General features: G+C 33.2%; 1 protein-coding gene and 2 non-coding genes across 5 annotated transcripts; 1 reads left to right on the forward strand and 2 right to left on the reverse strand.

The window, feature by feature from the left end:
• Positions 1-1,199: 1,199 nt before the first annotated feature.
• Positions 1,200-13,861, forward strand: LOC132712940 (testis-expressed protein 26-like). 3 transcript variants are annotated; one of them, XM_060695376.1, is made up of 8 exons: positions 1,200-1,335; positions 3,140-3,314; positions 4,839-4,932; positions 6,927-7,080; positions 7,946-8,096; positions 8,580-8,756; positions 10,898-11,059; positions 12,855-13,861. In XM_060695376.1, exons 1-8 carry the CDS (start codon positions 1,258-1,260, stop codon positions 12,974-12,976), a joined length of 1,113 nt encoding a protein of 370 aa, XP_060551359.1. In that variant the 5' UTR covers positions 1,200-1,257; the 3' UTR covers positions 12,977-13,861. The 3 variants fall into 3 exon arrangements, with proteins under 3 accessions (XP_060551359.1, XP_060551357.1, XP_060551358.1); XM_060695374.1 differs by lacking the exon at positions 12,855-13,861 and adding an exon at positions 11,930-12,562 and having other exon boundaries at positions 1,204-1,335; XM_060695375.1 differs by lacking the exons at positions 1,200-1,335; positions 12,855-13,861 and adding exons at positions 2,891-3,041; positions 11,930-12,562.
• Positions 2,072-2,153, reverse strand: Trnal-uag (transfer RNA leucine (anticodon UAG)). The gene has a single exon. It is a non-coding gene; the product is annotated as a tRNA-Leu (tRNA).
• On the reverse strand, positions 7,271-7,343 carry Trnar-ucg (transfer RNA arginine (anticodon UCG)). Its single transcript has one exon. It is a non-coding gene; the product is annotated as a tRNA-Arg (tRNA).
• Positions 13,862-21,552: the final 7,691 nt, after the last annotated feature.

The following is a 21,552-nucleotide window of genomic DNA, read 5'->3' on the forward strand; positions in this document are numbered from 1 at the left end:
ACCAGAAGTGATTAACGTACGTAACCGTGTAAGATAATGTTGATGGTCCAAATTGATAATATCGTGATATAATTCAGTTCAAGGGGGAAAACTACTAAAATGTTTAATTTTAGCCTTGTATCAGTTATTTCCCTTCTTAAAAAATAAATCAATATATTTTTGAAGTTAGTATTTTTGTGGAAATGAAATACTCTGAATCCCAAGAGAACATATATCTTCTGTGTATTGTATATATTATAAAATAACATATGATATAAATGCCCTTATGTTTTTTTGTAACATTATAATAAATTGTAAGGTAAAATAGTGGATATTTTACCTATTAAAGGGACAATAAACGGAGTTACCTCTTGGGCTTCAAAAAAAAAAATATGCGAGCCTCTGTCGAGCAAATATTATTTTATTCAACGAGTTTAATAAATTCAGTAATGAACGTACACGAATATAATTTCTTTTTATCACATACCCAAAATAAAGACATTTAAAAGTGCAAAGAATCATTTTTTCACTGACACGCATATGATGTAACGCAAACATCACACTATGTTTGTATTACAAAAAAAAGATGCCACGTCAAAATATATGCACGGCCGTGCAATACCATTTTTAAGGAGTCGCAAAATCGGCACGGCCTTGTGATGAGTAAATATATTTCGCCGTAGAACTAGAAAACAAGCATTCTACAGTTCCATTAACCTTTATAACGGTAATGTTGAAAATCTAATCAAATATTGAACGTAAGTGATGATTTTAAAAGGAGAATTCCATGTTAACACTAAAGTTCGTATACGAATTTTAACATGCAAACGAGGCCTATAAGTAGCCCGTGTATGCGCTCAGGGATCGAAACACCACAGTGAAATGCCTGATTTCCCCCATCTAATAAGGGTGTGCTAGCAATCAGTTGCCATTATTCCTTCACGGTGCATGCGGCAAAGAGTATTCAGCTAATGAAAGAAGATTAAATTTGCATGACATTTGTATGAAAACATCCGTTATATACCGTTGGATTCGGATTGCTACTTAAAGACTATGTTTTTGTTTTGTTTTGGGGACTCGATATGAAACACATTTTATTAACGAAATGTATCTGTTTCTGTTTTATGAAATTTATAAAATGCAGCTTTAAACTTACACTTATTCAATATTGTATCAAATTGAACGTTAATGACGTCGTGTATACTGACGTCTTAAGTTTGGCGCATTTGTGACGTAACACCATTGTTGACATCGCTAAATTAAAAACATTTGACGTTCATGTTGCTAAGCCCGAGTAGGAGAAAAGACGGCGTCGTGGACAGTTATTACTGGGGCAGAGAGCAGCGCATGTATGAAGTAAGATTATAAATATTGTTAAAATTTCAATCTCCATTTGCAAATATGTTTCAGCCCTATATTGCAACTAGTGTCGAGGCATATAGACCAATCTAGTAGTTATACAGCCGGTCCTGGAGAATCATTTCGTATCTATCTAAGCATTTGCTGTCATGATTATTTAATGAAGCAAGAATTAATTAATCCTTTGTTGGAAATATATTCCCTAGCAACATGAATAGTAAAGTAGTTAAAACGAATCCTACAGTTAACGTATAGACATTTCGGAAGTCGGATTGCGAATTTACTTGAATGACTGAACATTAATTAGATGTGTCGGTATTAAACCAATTTGAGGTAAGCCGTTCTGCAATTTGCATTTTTCAAGAGCTTATCTTAAGATTCATTTGTATGTTGAAATACGTTCCATTTTGTCTTATAGAAAGTAAAATCATAGATAGGAATACAATTGTGCTGTTTCAACCCATATTCTGTGAGGTAAATTAATCTCGGAGTCACGGCAATAAGACATTCAACATTTATTGATATTTATAAACTAAATATCTGATTTTTTTTAAAAATTATATATTATTGAAACCATTTGATTTTTTTAATATGTTTGTGTGTCAAAACATTTCATTTGAATAACATCAGTACATTTGAGGTAAGCAATTGCTCTTGAATTTACATTATAACGGTATTAATACAGATATGAAATGTAAAAAAAAAATTACACACAAAAAAAAGAAAAAATAATTGGCAGCGGTGGGATTCGAACCCACGCCTCCGAAGAGACTGGTGCCTAAAACCAGCGCCTTAGACCGCTCGGCCACGCTACCTTTTGGATTTTAAGCGATGCAATATACAGAGTGATTTAAATCAATTTTTGTAAGTATAGTGCACACTTTTATGTATATCTAATTCACTACTCATATTACCATTAAACTAGCTGAGTGCTCTTCTTGTACATCTTGTTATGTTTAAAACCGGTTGTTGTCGGTTTCAACAATTAATTATCTCTATGTAAATAAATCGTTTTTTATTAAGCAATTGATCTATAATGAGTTAAACTTTATAAAATGTTATCTAGGCAAAAGAAAGGTTAGGGGGGAAAATCATTGTCTTGAAAGTAAATTTTAAAAGTGTGAATCTGGGGCGGCTGCTGAACCGTAGACCTTTCAATTAGAACTAACGTCTTTCAGTGATTTGTAATAAAATACAAAACAACTTTATTGTTGAGTTGAGTCATTCATTGTTTTTATTAAAACCGTCGCAATGAAACAAGATTCTATATCTTTATTTCTCTCAAATCTGAAATCACGCAAATTCAGAAATTAATAAACATTCCGTGTCATACAGCGACGTTTCAAAGATTAAGAAATCTATTTCATATACAAAGAGTTAGTAGATGGTATTGAATGCCATACTATTGTGTTTGATATGAAAGCGACAACTATAAAACGCTTAATTATTTAAGACATGTCATCTGCTAACATTAACTCGATATGGGTTTATTGAAATACGTTTATGTTAGCGTCTTTATCAAAAGTCGATAGCTCTACGTTAACAACCTGCTTGACAACTGTAAACTACATGTGCAGTCACGTGCATCAAAATAACCAATCAAACTATCGGTAAATAAAAGGTCAGGGGTTAAAATAAAAATGGCGACAGCTGCAGTTATGTCAGGTCCTGTAAATTACACAATGTTAAATACGGAAACGAGGGTAAGAAATAAATATATTTTAATATCATGAAATGATATCCGCGTGGAAATTATCGTTTAAACGACCAAGGGGTTTTTACCGTATTGATTCTGTTTTAGCTCGGTGAGGACACCATAGGGCCAGGGCTCTCTGAAGACTTACGAAAATTCTATGAAAAGACAGATTCATTTAACGACAAAGCAAAATGTTTGGAATTATTAAATTCTATAAGTTTAGGAGACACTGTTCAACGGAGTACGGTGAAACGCCCATATACAGCCGCCCCAATGCTTGGTAAGACACCATTTCTATTAAACCAGACGACACTTAAACCGTATATATTTAAACGACAACGAAACAAAATATTTGTTTAAGTTTTCATTAGAGCGCTATACACTAAACGATTATAGATTAAAGACCTGTATAATATAAACTATATGTTTACAATAGAACTTTAGAATAGATCCTAATCGTATTGTATGAATAATAATTTTTTCAATTACAATAGTTATTGAATTGACCATGTATTTTAGAATGTATTTAAAACAATATTTCATATGGCAATGATTATAAATGTCGTGTTAATTACATATAGTAAATAATGGATGGTTTCAAAACAGGTATAATATAATGTATTTTAAAGTACTATATTTGCGATTTAACAATCCATAAAGCAAACTGCATGTATACAATAAACATAAAATATACGTTATTTTATCATTCAAGTTGCTTTTATTATTGTAAAAAATCTGATAAACATTTAGCTTCATGAAGTATTAATGTATATTCTACTTAAATATGCATGTCTTCCAATAATCTTATGCAATCGCCAATAATTACATTAGAGCATCGATTGTATTTATTTAATTAATATATCATTTAATGATATTAATATTGATTGTTTAGATCTATAAATCAGATGGTTATGAGGTATCTATAGTACAAATCAACTATATAATGTTATAATAAACAGATAATGTTACAATATATCGTGACTATTCAATAATAACGTCATCTCAGCATTAAATCAAACAATATAAATATTTGTAACAAATGCTGAAATCGTGGTTCAAAAATGATTTCATTTATTTCCATGCTGCTTTGATATTTCACGTTATATTTTAAGGGGATATATCAAGTTCAATTGGCGCCCCTTACGTACAATAATCCTCTTCTACATAGCTTGTATTATTCTATAATTTAATAATCGTTTTATCCAGGAGTCAGTCTGCCAACTGATTTAGAATGTATGATTTTTGTCGGGATTTGAGAGAGAGAAAAAAGCGACAAGAACGCACACTCTAACTTGTGTTCTGTTTAAGTATTTGTAAATAATCATTGCACAATTTATTACAACATAAAAGATTCATGAAAGATATTGTGTGACAAGGTATCCGTGTGAATCACAAGCTGGATTCGAAACTTGTTTGTCGTTACAAGATTTATGAGTTTTAAACAATTAAAATATTTCTTAATGTAAATATTTTGTTTACTCCCCGGCGTTTACATTAAGTTTTATTTTCAGTATTTATAATAGCTCGATAATCTTCTTATCTGTGATAATCTATTAATTTTTCTCAAGAAAGGATTTCGCAACACAACCTTATAAAATTGTAATAAATCCCAACGTTTCAAAGATTAAAAAGTAGAGCCCTTCAGATCTTGTTATAGTGAAATAAACGATTGTATAAATTAATACAGGTTGTAATTTATTCATGTAAACACGCTAGGGGTAAAGTGTTTATTTTGCACTTGTTAAGAATAGAATATTAATGAGATTTCGAGATTAGAGAGTGTTTAAAACATATCATATTTCAGGTGCAGACCACTCGAAAAATTTTCTCAGTCCGTATCAAACATCATATAACAGAGACTACCCCCTTAAACAACCTATAGATACCGTCGCTCTAAGGTAAGTCATGTTATTACACTCTTTTTTAACTTTTTATACTGACCACTCATCTTTTTGGAGATTTCTAAAAAAAAATACATATGTAAATATCATTATAAAATTATGACGAGTACATAAATGTATGTACTGTTAGTAATGAAATTTAAGTTGGTCGTAGTTAGACTTTTAATGTAATATATAGAGGAAAATGAAATAATATATGGCAATGCAATGGAATAATGGCGTTTATTATATACTGGTAAAAAGATCCGTCCGGTTGGCTCATTAGGTAGAGTGTTGGACTGTAAATAGAATGACTCGTTCATTGTGACTGATCACGAAATCATTTCAACGGTCATTCGCACTGTATACATGTAAGCTACCAGTTCCTTGTCAAAGTGAAGGCAACCAGTACTGGTAAATGACTTGTCAGCCTGCCGGGAGCGATGCGGTGGCTGAATTGTGATCTGGTAAATTAAATATGGCTAACTGCCGTGATCCGGAGTGAATATCTCCACCACATAAATTCATGCTGGTTAATCTATTATAATAAATAAAATAATAATAATAATATAATATAAATAATAATAAATACCACATTTATATAGCGCCCTTTTCATTAAAATGTCCAAAGGCGCTTTACATCAATCATATATGTCTAAAACAATATAAATGAACAGGATTATGAACATTAAAAATATTTTGCATTAACTAATTAAAAGTATAAATTATGGAATTATTTTTACATATTAATACAATATAACTTAAAGATCCTTAAAACTCACTTTACAATATTATGTCATACATTAAAATTGTCTTCAATATATAAATGTGTAAGAAATAATGTGCCTTTTAACATAAACTCATAAATAAATATTAAAAGCTACTTTAAATGCATATTGATGATTTTCATTGTTTTGTTGTCATACTTTACAACAGAAAATATATGAACGATTGATAAAAGAATGAATACAGCGACATCAGACTAAAAGAATATTGAACCTAACGAACCTGGATAGCATGAGTACTGCTACACCAAGGTCCAGTACCGAGGGAGTCAGATACCTCCCCACAGCGCATGCAGACCCCCAGGATGACATCACTATTATCACCACAGGAGGAAAGGGCCACGCCCCACACCTTAACACTAAACATTCTTGAAATCTGACCCCTCTGCATTCACGAGCCATATATTATATAACACATGTAAATTATTATGATAAATCAATGTTAGTTTTTTTTTTTTTTTTTTTTTTTTTTTTTTATTTAAAAAAAGAGAAATATTCTGTGCTTAAAAATGCTAGCAATGGATTTATAATAATAGATAAGATCTTGCTAAATCATCGTTATAAAACAATAGAAATACTAAATTGATTTAAAAATTGTTTGTTTAAAAAAAAAACTTTTTAATAAAACTAATGTTCAAATAACAGATACTTCGTATTCACTGTTTATAAAATTCATTCATAACAGTCACTGATTATTTTCCATAAGCTAAATTGAAGTAGTGTGTTTAAGATGTTTTTTGAAACTTTCTACTGTGTTACAGTTTTTTAGATGACTTGGTAGTGAATTCCATAGCTTAGGAGCTGATGCCGAAAAAACTCCTTTCACCAAATTTCAGTTTAGTTTTTGGTTGCACTAATCGTACAGGTGCATTTGAAGAGCGCAGATTTCGGGAAGTGGAATAAACTTGAATCATTTCCTGCATATATGATGGAGATTGTTGTTTCAGTGACTTGAAAGTATGTAATAAGATCTTGTAATTCACTCTATATTCGATTGGCAGCCAATGAAGATCTTTCATCACTGGTGTAATATGATCTTTCCTAGATGTACGTTTAATCACACGGGCTGAAGTATTTTGAACAAGTTGAAGTTTTTTCATGGTTCTGAAAGGAGCGAGATGGTCCCCCAGTTAAAGTAAATTTATACACATTTGGTTTCTTTATATAAATACTGTTGTTGTAACTATGATTTTTTCGTTGAAACATTAATTTTTTTTATTTATAAAGACCGATGACGTCACAAGGATTTGCCCCACAAATGGGCCCTGGGCCAGATACCCACTATGAAACCGAGTTTAAAAACAAGCCAGCGAGACCTGTAACACCACTGAGACCTGGTTCCAGTTCCGGTAACAGAGCCAATAACCCACACCCACCACAGGTACGATATATAAAAATCTTAAAGCTATATCATGTATATATTCTTTTACAATATTTGTGGATGTAACTAGTACACATAAATTTAAACGGATGAAAACAATAATGTATTTTTACCATTAAACACTTTTAAAGTATTCAAATTCAACTCGATAAGTTTAAAATATAAAAAATATGAAAATGAATAAAAAAATTGACCCCGACGAGACTCGAACTCGCAATCTTCTGATTCGAAGTCAGACGCCTTATCCATTAGGCCACGAGGCCATATTCTACATATTCTATGACTGTATTATTTCGTTTAGTGTAATTTTACTTTCATGCAATCGGTTTTGTTGTAATAATAATATCTGTCATATGTTGCGGTTCGGACCGGAATATCCGTCCCGAGGGGACCCTCCCATTGGGCGGTAACGAGGCTTGCCGAGTTACCGCCCATGGGCGGGTTCCCGAGGGACGGATATTCCGATCCGAACCGCAAACATATGAAAGATATTTTTTCATGCATATTCTGCCATATTATTTCATATTTAAAATGGTTTACCTTAATATGATTTATGTTCATGGAAATAAAAGTCATTTCATCCATAACTATTTTCTTACAATAGCGTATGAACTTACAACTTAAATAACAACGGCGAAATGACGTCATCCTAAGGCATATTTCCCTCCCAAAACGACGTCATTTTAACGCGGTTCATTCATAAATGGCGCTAAAATAACGTTGTTGTTTGGCACGCGACTCATCTGGCACCCCCTATGCCAGATGAAAATTCAGGCATGGGTAAAACTCACGGAAACGCCAGTCTGCTATGCAAGAAACAATGTTATTGGAATGATGTTCTATTTCCTTCATCCTCCTTTTCCAGTCATTTTTAGTATGGAAGTTTCCTCGTGGAGGCTGGAGGAATACAGAGGGTGGGCGTTGGTCAGAGGAACTCACTGATGACAAAATCAAGCAGGTTCATAAACGACTTTGCCAGTCCACATATCAAACCGATTTCCTGGGCTCCCCTCAAGGTAAGTGTTTAAATTTACTTATTAACAATTTGTGTACAGAAAATGATATTGACCCGGATGATTCACTGGATATCTAACAGATGATCAATGTCTGTAATTAAGGGAAGTGTGTATTGATCTTTTATCAATACTGTCATTGACAACACAACAGAATGACACAGAAATAATTGACATCCTCAGTGCAGGAGTATAATTGAACGATTAATTTAATGTTTCCATGTAGATTGAAGTTACTCGTTGCCAGCAACCAATATAGATATATTTTGTTGAGAAAAAACAACTGAACATATTAATACACTGTTCAGAAACCTGGTTTGTTTGAGGTTTATATTGACAGATGACAGATGTACACTTGTTTGTACAGTTATTTTGGATTTGAATCATAGTACAGTACTAGACCGCGTTTAGACGATAATCACTGATAATCTCTATTCTATTGTTCAGCTTTGTAAATTTTATAAGTATACATTATCTTACAATCAGGTTTCGATCTTAAGTCAGCGTATTCGCTGCCGCCAGACTGGAAAGAGAACGTACCATACACGCTGGACTCAGTTCAGAGATACTGTTACCAGAACCAAACCAATCCAGAATCACTTCAAGTACCAACCAACAGATACGGTAGTAATACGAAGAAACATATACCTGCAAGTGGAACTAGTAAGTGAACATACTTCTTTACATCCAGTTTAGCCCTTATCACGCGAAATCTTTTAAATAGGCTCATCCAACTTTCAATCCGGACATAAACCATTCATCTTGTTGAGGGAAAGTTTCAGAATATGTGCTGACTGAACTGCGAGCAGTGCAGACCATGATAAGACTATACGGTGATGTCTGATGATTGTGGTCTGCACTGGTTACATGGGTATATTCAGTTGCCGCTTTAAGTCATTATGTATTAAATTATTGGCTAGGACGCGATCCCTTCTGTATGTTGCTGTTATTACTCTGCTGCCAGTAGATCTATGCATTCCCCTCATTCTAGATACATTGCTATCAATACTCCATATATTTAATAAGTCCATCTACTAGGACACTTTTAGATCTTGTCTAGGATATGAAAGTCAAGTGACAAATTTGACCGAATGTATTCAAAATAATTCATATGTGATATTGACGTTAGCCTTATAATAAGCTCACCAAAACGATAATATCAAGCATGCAGTTCTAAACGGCGGAGGAAATTATTGTTAAGAATACAGACATGTTCATCAGTTTCGCAAAATATATAGATAATATTGAACAATACAATGTTCAATACTATTGAACGATTTGAATACAATCATATTATTTCATGCTTTCCAGTGTTTTATTACAATTTATCACACACCCGTGCCGATTTTGCGACTCCGTAAATATGGTATTGCACGGCCGTGCATATATTTTGACGTGACGTCATTAGCGTTTTGCAAACACAGTGTAAAGACGCGCTAAATGTTAGCGTTCTACTGTAGGCGCATCAACGGAAAATGACTCATATTTCACTTTAAACGGTCTTTATTTTGAGTATGTGATAAATAGAATATTAAATTCGTGTAAGTTCATTACTGAATTTATTGCACTCGTTGAATAAAATAATATTATGCTCGCCAGAGGCTCGCATAATATAATTTTATTCAACTCGTGCAATAAATTCAGTATTGAACTTCCACTCATTCAATATCCTCTATGTATCAGATGGTTATATTATGATAAACCACTAGTGGCATTTATAAAATATAATTTTCACTGTAGCCGGACTAGATATCTGAATGCGTATGAAAAGAAAATCATAACCAAATGGAATAACAGGCAGAAATAAATGCTGTCATACATAAATTTGCTTATTTAGGAAAAGAAAGTCAATGTCATCATTTATCATGTTAAAAATTAAACAAAATTACAGTAATTTAACAGAACTATATTTCAAAACTTATGATGTGACGTCATGATATAATGACGTCACAAAGGAAAATGTGCGACGTTACGCGGCAAAACTGTAAAGAAATACTTAATATAACTTAAAAAGCATGAAATAAAAAGAAAATTTATTTGTTTTACATATAAGATTGAAATATATTTCATTCGTGAACACCAGCTATTATATTTTCACTCGTGGCTACGCCACTCGTGAAAATATTGCATCTGGTATTCACTCAGTGAAATTATATTTCAATCTTACATGCAAAACAAACAAATATCCTCTATTTATGTGAGCCTTTGTGAAGCGTAGTTTTATTTTATTCTACCAGTTAAATAAATTTCGTATTTAGAAAATCTAAAGTCATACCCATGTAACCAGTACAGACATCTCCGTCTTGTCTTAAGACATCATGTTAATTTTTGTGCAGTGCAAAATCATGATGTCACGTCAATATATACAGTACGACTGTGCAATACTTTTTTAATGGAGTCGCAAAAGCTGCACGAGTATGAGATAAAGATTATTAAAAAAAAATCTTACATTTTGTACGCGTTTTAGTTATCACACTTTCATTCTCAAGATCGACCGAAAGCATTGTTTCCCGTTATGCATCAATTGTTCGGGAGCTGGATTATCCCTTTCAAGTTTCAAGAACATACCATTACCAAACCATTGATTGATTGATTGTTTATTATTTGATTATTTCACGCCGGAAGGCAGACAGTATGGTGGATCAAGTTCAAATTTTAAAGTCGTATGGTCGAGCTTTTATCACGTGATACTCTAAAAGATGAAGAAATCTTGCCAGAACTTGTTGGCGTATAATGACAACAATATATACATGTATCTAATGTATGTATAACTCATGAATTTGTTGATATCCAATTTATTTCAGTTCCAACGGCATCACATCGGCATAAGCATATACGAAACCGAACAACGTATGACCGCCATTATAATGACAATTCAGATGCTGTTACTCAACAAATCCGAGAAGTCGGACACAAACTAGGAGCCGAAGCTATCCGAAAATATTACGAGACTGCTTCCGGTGAAGGTAATTCAGCAAATTATGTGTTTATCATTTTTTAATTTTACTAAATATTGTAATGCTTTTGCTGTATAATGTCATTTTTAAGCACGCACATAATTTACTAAATGGTCATTCATTCCTAAAGTGTCATGAAGAAGGAGCATATATATGTAAGTAAGTGCACAATGCACTTTTCAATTCAAAGTTTTTTATCAACATTAAATGCATGCGTTGTACCATATTAAACTAAATCATAACAGCAGTTCTTTCTTGTGAATGTAAATATTTCATACTTACTGTTAAACATGTTTTCTTTCTGCCGTTTTAACTATTGACACATGACTGGAAAATATTGACCTTACTTACCTCATGAAAATCAAGGACATACCTTAGGTAGATCTGTGTAATGTATTTAACTTTTGTTAATAAAGCAATTAAAGCACGAAATTAAATCAAATGACACCTATCGTGAACACAAAATGTGAAGTTTCTTTAGAAGATGTAAAACAATTCGAATTAAGTGATCAGTGACCTAGTGATAAAGGTATCTGTCTGTGTTTCTGTGTGTCTGTCTGCCAACTTATGATCATCATCTCGACCACGTTTCCCCATACGACAGTGATAATGGTTAGTTCCAGGAAGCGGGTTCGATTGGGTTTTCTTTACAAATAAATTTGAATGGATAATGTTCACACTGGACAGCTCGAATTATTTCGAAACTTACTTCTAACTGATGATTTATAACAGACTGTTTTCATTTTACTCAGAAACAGATTTAGTATAAGGAGGTCAATATTTTCCCGACTTTATAACTCACCACTGCTCATGCTGTTTTTCTCTCTGGCTTGCATGACGTGTTGATTTGTTGTTGTTGTAATCATGTTATACTTTCAGATCGAGTCATGGCCAAACGTATTCTAGAGGCTTACGGCGGCCAACGTTTACCGCACACACCAAACCAAACACAGGTTCCGTTAGTTGCCCGCCCGCCGTCGGCAAGACCTCCGTCGGCAAGACCGCCGACTAGAATGTCACATAGGTCACATACACCGGCTAGTACGCCTGTCACTCCACCATATGTGCCCATGGCCCCTCCTAAAGACCCCAACACTAGCAGACTGTCTTTTAACATTTATTCTCCACCACAAGCCTTGCAATGATTATTATTGTTTCACCTTGTTAATTATACTTTAGTCAGTTAGGAATATATTGTTCACAATTATATTAAAGTTACGAATTGATTGTAAAATTAAATCTATGTTTTACGTGATAAAAATGTCAGTGCTTAACATATACAATTTAAATGCGTTAAACACATGATTAGATCTCTTTAATAAATTATTCAAAAAATTGACATATGAGATGTTTTCATTTTCTTTTGAAATTTCAAAACGTGTTTGGTATTTTATAGTATTTTAGATCTGTTTTCATTTTCGTTTTATTTTCCCTTTTTTACATTGCATAAAAAGATTATTTTGCTATTTATTGTAGAAGTGCTGTTTTATGCTAATAAAGACTTTCATAGTTGATAGTCTATAGAGATAAGTAAACAGGTGATTGTTGTGTAAGAATGGCACAGCGACTGTCAATGTAGGACAGTTATTATAAGTAATGTTAACCTTGCTTTATAATAAAGCAATCAATGATTCATTATTCATCTTCATGATTTGTATTTAATGTACAAATACAATTATTTATTGCAATTTTATCATGAAATTGTATAAGTCTTAATTCTTGTCTAGATGTCATTTTTTTGAATCTCTTAAATTGTATAAATTCTTATAAACATATGAACTTTTTTTTTAAATTTCAATGTCAGGGCGCGTTGCTAAGCGACCAAGGACGTCTTCGTTTCTGCCACCGATAGCAAGCACCGTGAAGCGCCCTCACTTGGTCAACACTGATCTATGTCGAGTGTCGCAATGGGCGGGGCCAGAGTGAAGAAAGTGATAAAATTTTATGTGTTTCTTGTTTGCAATATTATTCTTATTTATTATGATATCATAATTATTATCTTTATGAAATACTGTTTCTCAATGATACGACTACTTGCATATTCAAATACTGTTAAATTTCAAAATTGTGACACTTACATGCCATGTTGATAGCATGAAAACGTGAAGTACCATTGCGTACCTGAAGTTGACCTGAATGTCTACACTTTAGAGTGCAGTCTCATTTTAGGATTTTGTTTCTCGTGTTTAAACTTGACATATCAGTTTGAAATTCTAGAAATCATTATTCAAGATATATACAGGTGTATGACTTTTAAAACTTCACAATTCTTTAAAGTTTTGAGTGGAGGCATTTTATTTCATGTTTTCGAAACAAACTTTCATTAAAGGGAACAATGTTTTGAAGGGGTTATTTTTTTATTTAGAATACAGTATTAAGGTTTATTTTATGATTCTGACGTTGTCTTGTCAGTTAACAATTGTTAATTTGCTCCTGATCTGAACACAATTGAAGATCATATACTACTACAAACAATTCTGTAACTTTATTTCGGCTGGAATTGGATTTGTATATTATATATGGTACTTCAAAATTAAGATATAAAACATCACACGTATTTGTAAAACCCAAATATTCAGATTGCGTTATTTTGCTAGAATTGTATTACTTACCTTTATATAGGCACAGTTTGGATCAGATATGGAACACTTTAATAGAAAGAGAACATATAGTGTTTATTTTCCCAGTATTGTGATTGTGTATTCTGTGATATTTACCTGTTATTGTTGTTAAAAACCAAATAGTCTTTTTTCATGTTGAAATTATAACTGTATAGCGCATTTAAAATAAATCTAGCATTTTTTAAATTCATAGTTCTGCTTTTTTTTCTTTCAATGGTTCTTATAAAAACAGCATTATTGTTAATGGTGTACTGTCATAACATGTTTATTTGGTGATGTTAACTTTTGAGTATAATACTTTAAGACATAATGTCGTTATCAAACCAGGGACAATGAAATTTGAAAGCATGGTGGTCATAATATTCAGAATAAGGGATTGTGTTTGATACATATCCTTACTGTCCTTGTGGAGAAACATTTTCGCTGACAGACTCTGACTCATTGAACATACAAATCTTGAATGAACTGACGATCAGGGTATACGTTTTTAGCTAAGTAATATTATTATAAACTTGTCTTGAAAGAAGAACACTCACTGAACAACAACGTGCTGTTAATTCATTTTCCAGATACGTGTTCATATGGAGTTCTATAATTCTATTAACGTGCAGATTTGAGAATGTTTATTTACATAAATAAATCTGTGAACGATTAGATATATGTAGTAACTTTTTTGCACTAAACAGTTTTGGATTTTTAGCACACATTTTTAAAATATTTAATTAATATACCTGCAGTTGATACAGAGAATAAATATCCCCCTACTATATAACCTCTAGTTTGGTACAGTACACCGTAGGACATTGACGTTAGAATATGAAATAAATCAACCATTCATACTGAACTTTGTATAATCTGCACGTAATTGACGGGAAGTTTACACGGGTAAACATAATTTCATGACATAGCCTTTAATTATGCAAAATCTGAAATAGCAATATCCCGTCTTAAAGTAGCAACTCTTAGTCTAAATATGATTTATGTATGAATTCATCGACTACCCCGAACATTGTACGGGATTGAACTAAGTTCTTCGACCGGACCGAATTTTGTAGAACAACATATAGATACTTTAAAGTGGCTTAATACAAAATAAAAACATACTTTCATTGTCTTGCTCTGTCACATTTCTCATTTGTCCGGTATAAAGTTATAACTAAGAAGACGTGTGTGTGTATATTATATGTTATTTTGGTTTTGGAGTGATATATATGGATATATTACCTGTTAAGATTTTATAACACCCGAGCCGTTAGGCGAGGGTGATATTTTATCTTGGCAGGTAATATATCCACATATATCACTCCAAAACCAAAATAATAATTTTATTACCCTTCCCCTGCCGAGTTTAGACGATTTTTTAAAAAAGCATTGCTGTTTCAAATGAAACGTCGAAATAAGATTCCCTTTAGGGTACCTCTTCGTCACAACATGACGTCACATAAATACATACGTATTTTTCCCGTACCTAACGAATGTAAACAAGAGAAAAGGAGTAGTCTGTTGAACGCACTTTTTTGTAATTAATATCAAGCTTTCACAAGGTCATATTTGTTTTCGATACTGATGGTAATATGTATCATTACTCTACTTTGGTAAATATTTATCATTTGACAGTTAAAAAGTGGTTTTAAATCGGAATTTACACCGCGTAAAATCGAACCGTACGCGCATCACCTCCGCGCATGTTGTTTACAACGTTGGGTACCCAACGGGGAAATTTAGTGTGTATATTACCCGTCTGGCTCGGTTATATAAATATATTTATAACCCTTCCAGATTTTTTCCGCCTTTTTGATTGGATATTGATCACCCGAAAGAAATTGATATAACCGAGCCAGACGGGTAATAAAATTATTATTTTGGTTTTGGAGTGATATATGTAGATATATTACCTGCCAAGATAAAATATCACCCTCGCCTAACGGCTCGGGTGATATAAAATCTTAGCAGGTAATATATCTACATATATCACTCCAAAACCAAAATAACATATAATATGTATATATGTTATTGTGAATGTTATACTGAATATGAACGGCTTCCGTTACAGAGTATAAGATCTTAAACGATGAAACAAGCCAAAGCATTTAGAGAGATTTGTTTTCGCGTTATTATTGATGAATGTGTGATTGCATTGAAAGTTCTGCTCTAGTTTCTTTACCTTAACTTAAATAGCTTTCCTTTCAAGGTTTACTTAAGAACGTTATAATTTTACTTATCTTTTTCGCCAGCTTTTATTTGTTTTGTGTGCACATTACTGCTACTAAAATTTGTATAAATAGTTTATATTTGGTTTCATTGAAAGGGTGCGTTGTAATGTGAATGGCTATCAACGTTTTCATATATAGCGTTTGTATTTGTTCCTAAAGTTGAATCAACTATGCATAGGAGTATTCAAATAATGTATTAAGAACCTTACATTGTTAAATATTGCAAAAATACACGAGGATATGAAGGTTTTTTGGGTATATATACATGTTAGCTTTAAGTTGATACGACCTAAACAGCAATGTATGTCAAGGTGGTCAATAAAATGAAAGAAATAGTTACTACCGATGCAAGATAAACCACTATGCAAAAAGCTAGTATCGTTGACATTTCATTATGAGCAGCTCATGGCACTCTTAAACGTGATTTAAAAATGATACAAATCTGTGCTAAATGGAGTCCCCATTTGCTGACCGATGAACAAAATAAAGCTCTCGTGCAACGCGCTAAGTTGTTGCTTCAGCGGTATCCAAATTACAATGCACGGTCTTTTGCAAATGTCGCCACTGTTGATGAAACATAGGTTCGTTCGTATGAGCCAAAACGAAAACAAAAAAACAAGATTTAGGACCATAAGTATAAAGAAGGTAGTGTATGTCATTTTCTTTACTGCTCAGGATTCTGCCATTCGGTAATTGTTTCAGAAGGTAAATTTGTAAAAGCTAAATTTTACAAGACAAAAAGTCTTCGAAAACTAAACAAAAAACTTTCGAAAACGAAGACACGCAATAGGTTTGTCAGATTGCTGCATGACAACGCGTCATTGCACAAGGTGTCTATAGTGCAAGACTTTCTGAAACAACAAATAGTCATAATGCTTATCCGTCCACCTTATTCATCTGACCTGACCCTTGTGACTTTTGATTGTTTCTAATGCTAAAGCAATGCCTTTCATGTTCGCAAATACATCGGTTCTGTAATAATACAGTATCTTCAAGGACTATGACAATGCCCTCTAAGATTGGATACTGAGACTGAAACTTTGTATATCTGCTGGAGTTGAATATAATGAGGGAACAATATTAGAACACTCCTCGTATATCACAATATAATGACTATAATTATATTACGGTACATCACAGTAAACTTTATTTGAACTGTTTGTTAATTATATCTGTTAAACCCCCACACGCAGACAATTTAACTCTTACGTTGATTGATCACCTTAATTGATGAACAGTTTACTGCAAAATAATATTTACCGCATAACAAGATACGAATATTTCAGTTTTATACGAATATAAATTCTGTTAAGTTCTGGCCAAAAAGAATCCATAATGAAAGCCCAAAACTACAAAACTAAAAATGTTGCAGGCTCGGTTTGATTGAGCCTGTTCATGAACGGTACTAAGACATGCAAACTACAGTCCTTGACGACATGCCCGGCTTAAGCAGCATTTAACATGTTATGATATTTTTTATTTAGAAGCATCCGCATAATTGTTCATACGACAGTCATCTCATCGTGGTTCCATTAATGCGATGTATGGTCCTCAAGTAAAATACAATTGTCTTATCCAACAATCATTTATAGCTGTTTTATATTCAAAAAGATCAACTCCAACTTCGACGCGTACACAACAAGTCCCAAGGCAAATTGAATGAATAATCTCCGAATCAAAGGGACTCCACTGAGGTTTAAAAGCCTAAAAACATAACATTTGAAATTCTTACTTAAATGAGCTGGGACACTTTAAACAGAAATATATACAAAGATAGTTAAGAAATAAAGTTTGAAACAAATTGAAAATTGTATTTTATGCTATTCTTAGCCTGATTTGAGTGAAAAGCGTTTAAACGCTTTTCATTTTTGGTTCTTTTTTTACAATTTGAATAATTATTTTGGAAAAACGAAGTACGCAAATGATCTGAATTTTTGTACAAAGATTAGTGGTCTAAACCTACATCAATTGGTACATTTTTCTGGAAAAAATATTTCCAGTCCCATCATGTGAAAAAACCTCAGTGGAGTCCCTTTAATGAGTACTACTAGATCTAGATCTAAATGTTTTGGTGAATCAAAAACAGTATTTAAAAAATGTTCTAAAATGATGTATGTTTTTCTTTAACTGAAATTGAATTATTATCAGTTAATAAAACACTGCGCCGAAGCATTCTGCCAATGAGTACGCAGTGCTCGTCAGTCGGAACACGTGCATCCTTAGTTTGTACATGCTACAATATATCCTACGCACAAAATACACCGTGAGACGGGTTATTATTAATCTGTGAAGCTGAAATATGGCGACACCAGAGCATATGATGTGCCGACGACCAGGGCATGCTGTACAACGGATTCATTATCCCCCCCTTTCGAAGAAGATGGGGTATATTGTTTTGCTAATGTCGGTCTGTCTGTCTGTCCGTCGGTCGGTCTCCGTCTATAGACCACATGGTTTCCGCTGATTATCTTAAAAACGTTATATCACAAAGTCTTCATATTTCACATACTGATTGGCTATAACAAGTAGATGACCCATATTAATTTTGGGGTCACTAGGATAAATGTCAAGGTCAAAGTGGCCTTAAATGTCAGAATGGTTTCCGCTGATAATCTTGAAAACTATTCAACACAAAGTCTTAATATTTCATTAACTTATTAATCATAACTAGCAGATGACTCCTATTAATTTTGGGGTTACTAGGTCAAAGGTCACAATTGCCTTTTATGACAGAATGGTTTCCGCTGATTAACTTGAAAACAATTCATCACAAATACTTCATATTTCACATACCGATTGGTCATTATATGTAAATGATGCTTAATGATTTTCAAATTACTAGGTCAAAGGTCAAGGTCATAGTGGCCTTAAGTGTCAGAATGGTTTCCGCTAATTATGTTGAAAATTGTTCATCACGAAGTCTTCATTGTCATGTTGGGCTTTCTTTAGGGATTCTGTAATTCTCTATTTCATTGTCACATCCGTGTTATTTGTGCCGTGTGGCGGCTGCAAAAAGTCTCCTCGTACATTTAATCAATGATGTTATATTTTTGATCCTTGAAGATCGATCAGCACGACATTATTGTTGTGTATACATGTTATGTGATACTTTCAGTTTCTTCTATTTGGCTTTTTTCAACTTGGGTGGTTCCAGTATTCCTACTTGAATACTGTGTACTCACCCTTAGGATATGTTGACTGCTTTTTAAATTTGTCTTTTGACGTCATATCTGTGATATGCAGGCTTCATAACCTCAGATCCCCTTTCAAAATTCCATTTTATTTAGTTCTGCCCATTGTTTTCTCGTTTAGGGCACAAGCATTCTTTTACTTGGGGACCATACGCCGCTTTTCATGGAATGACACTAACGTGTTACATTGAAGGTTCTATGATAACCGCCGTTTGAATACATCTGCGGATGTTTCTAAATTCAAAATTTCACCATTTTCGTGTTAAATGTTGAATTCTGCTTAAGCCAGTGCTAGGGGGCGTGGACGGTAACTTGCACTTTCCATTACCGTCCATGAACAGGCTCAATCAAACCGAGTCTGCAACATTTTCAATTTTGTCGTGTTGGGCTTTCTTTAGGGATTCTGTAATTCTCTATTTCATATTTTACGTACTAATTGGTCATAACTAGTAGATGATTTTTGGTTAGGTCAAGGTCACAGTGGCCTTAAATGTCAGAATGGTTTCTGCTGATTATCTTGAAAATTATTCTTCACAAAGTCTTTAAATTTCAAAAACTAATTGGTCATAACTAGCAGATGGCCCCTATTGATTTTCAGGTCACTAAGTCAAGGGTCAAGGTCACTAGGCCTTAAATTTCAGAATGGTTACATTTATATGATAATAAATATTTTATTCCAGCTACTCTCCAACTTGTTTTACTCATTAATGATAGCTTTCATTCAGTTTTAGATCATATGTTGGTCATTTATTTTTGTCCATAACTGAATACTTCCATGTACCCATCTATAGCATGTTTTTGTAACAGAATTACCAATAGTATGGGTTAAGGTCTAGAAAGGAGGGCATATGTGTCGTTCGACATTTCTTGTTTCTCATTACTTTCTTCACCAGTTTGACATCCCGGGTTTCATTTGAATCCAGAATTGGTGCATTTTCGAAATCGTTTTAAGATAACTCAGAAGATTAAGTTTATTTGATGGCATTAAGATTGTGTGACATTCTGTATTAATGAAATTAACACCCAGTCCAGTCCATGCTTTGCCCTTGTGCCCTGTCTTTTTTATTTAATGCCCTTATGGTCTTCTTGTCGGTGTTGCTGGGTCGTGCTGAGAGTTGCGCTTATCAAATGCCACCCATCCGTATGGATCCTGTTTTTTATATTTTATGGCAAATCAGATGTTTGGTTCGGACTGCTTACGACATCAGTCATATCGGCAGTCGGCCTATCAATATTTTGTAGATGGCTAATTTTCTAAATTGAGTCGGTAATGCTTTCTGGTCATCAGGTTATCTGACTACTGGTATTCTTATCGGTCAGGACACATGTAATCATTTCTTGTGTTGTTTCATTTAACAATGTTGAAATAATGCTACATATGTTCACTTCACTTTTGTTGTTTTGCTGAACAAAAATCAAGTTAAGCATTGTAACTTTGTTGGCGACATCTCCGTAACATCAATTTTCTCACTGTCTTCAACACCAATTTTTTCACTGTTTTCAGATGTTAAGCGGGTTAAAATGCCAAAGATTGATCAATTTTGTAACATCAATATTAATTAGATACAGAGGAAACAGTTAATATATATATTTGAAACTTGAGAATCATTTTCGATCTTTTCTACCTTCAGCCAGGCTTTCTTCAATAAAACGGGAAAGTGCTTTTTCGTCAGTGTCTGGCCAAAATTGTTTCAGTTTAAACATAGTTTATTTCCAACAATGATACAAGTGCATGTTGTTAATACATTTACAATAATTAGATACACGAATGAAAAAGGATTAGAGCCGAAAGCTATAAAGCTTATAAAGGTCTTCTCCTACATATTTGCACAATGCAGTTAAATTATGACAGTGTTTGCAATATTGTTTGAAACAATGAAGTTAATTTTTAACATATTTGAAACGAAAAAAATCGAAGATTTTAGCTATTGTTCAAAAGATCTTTTTTTTAAAGAATATAAATAATTGAAAAGAATAAGAAAGAAGGTAAAGAAGATTCATTCGGATAGGTCAAGTTGGCATATTATTTGCTCATGAAAATCGGTTACTTTCACGTATATATACATGAACTGCTTGAACAATTTTAGAATTAATGTCATGGCTAAGATTCTGGTCTCCGTTTAGTAAGGTATGAAGTGTTATAGTACAAATATTAGAAACAGCATCAAATAGTCTGAGTCTGATATCATTATAGAAGTGACACTCAAAGAAGAAGTGGTGGTTACTTTCCAGGAGACCACATTGACAATTTGGTGAGGGGGACATATTTTTTCTGAATAAGTGATGGTTTAAAGAGCTACATTCTGTTCGGAGCCGTGTAGGCATGACTTGCCATTTTCTTTCACCTATATAATAGTATTTGGGGCATTTTTTTATATTACCTTTAAGTTGCGTTTTAAAAGAGGACAAAGATATTGAGTTTTGTACCTCTGTTGATAGTAAGTTCCAATCTCTCAAAGTAGACGGCAGAAATGCAT

This window comes from Ruditapes philippinarum, unplaced genomic scaffold (assembly GCF_026571515.1).
Source record: "Ruditapes philippinarum isolate M1 unplaced genomic scaffold, ASM2657151v2 ctg848_1_1_1_1, whole genome shotgun sequence".
Taxonomy (NCBI): Eukaryota; Metazoa; Mollusca; class Bivalvia; order Venerida; family Veneridae; genus Ruditapes; species Ruditapes philippinarum.

Excerpts from the sequence above, each read along its gene's own strand:
- LOC132712940 (XM_060695374.1), top strand. The coding sequence starts at position 1,258 with ATGTTGCTAAGCCCGAGTAGGAGAAAAGACGGCGTCGTGGACAGTTAT. Across the intron at positions 7,081-7,945 it reads ATAACCCACACCCACCACAG|TCATTTTTAGTATGGAAGTT; the intron begins GTACGATATATA and ends CTCCTTTTCCAG. Across the intron at positions 8,097-8,579 it reads TTTCCTGGGCTCCCCTCAAG|GTTTCGATCTTAAGTCAGCG; the intron begins GTAAGTGTTTAA and ends TCTTACAATCAG.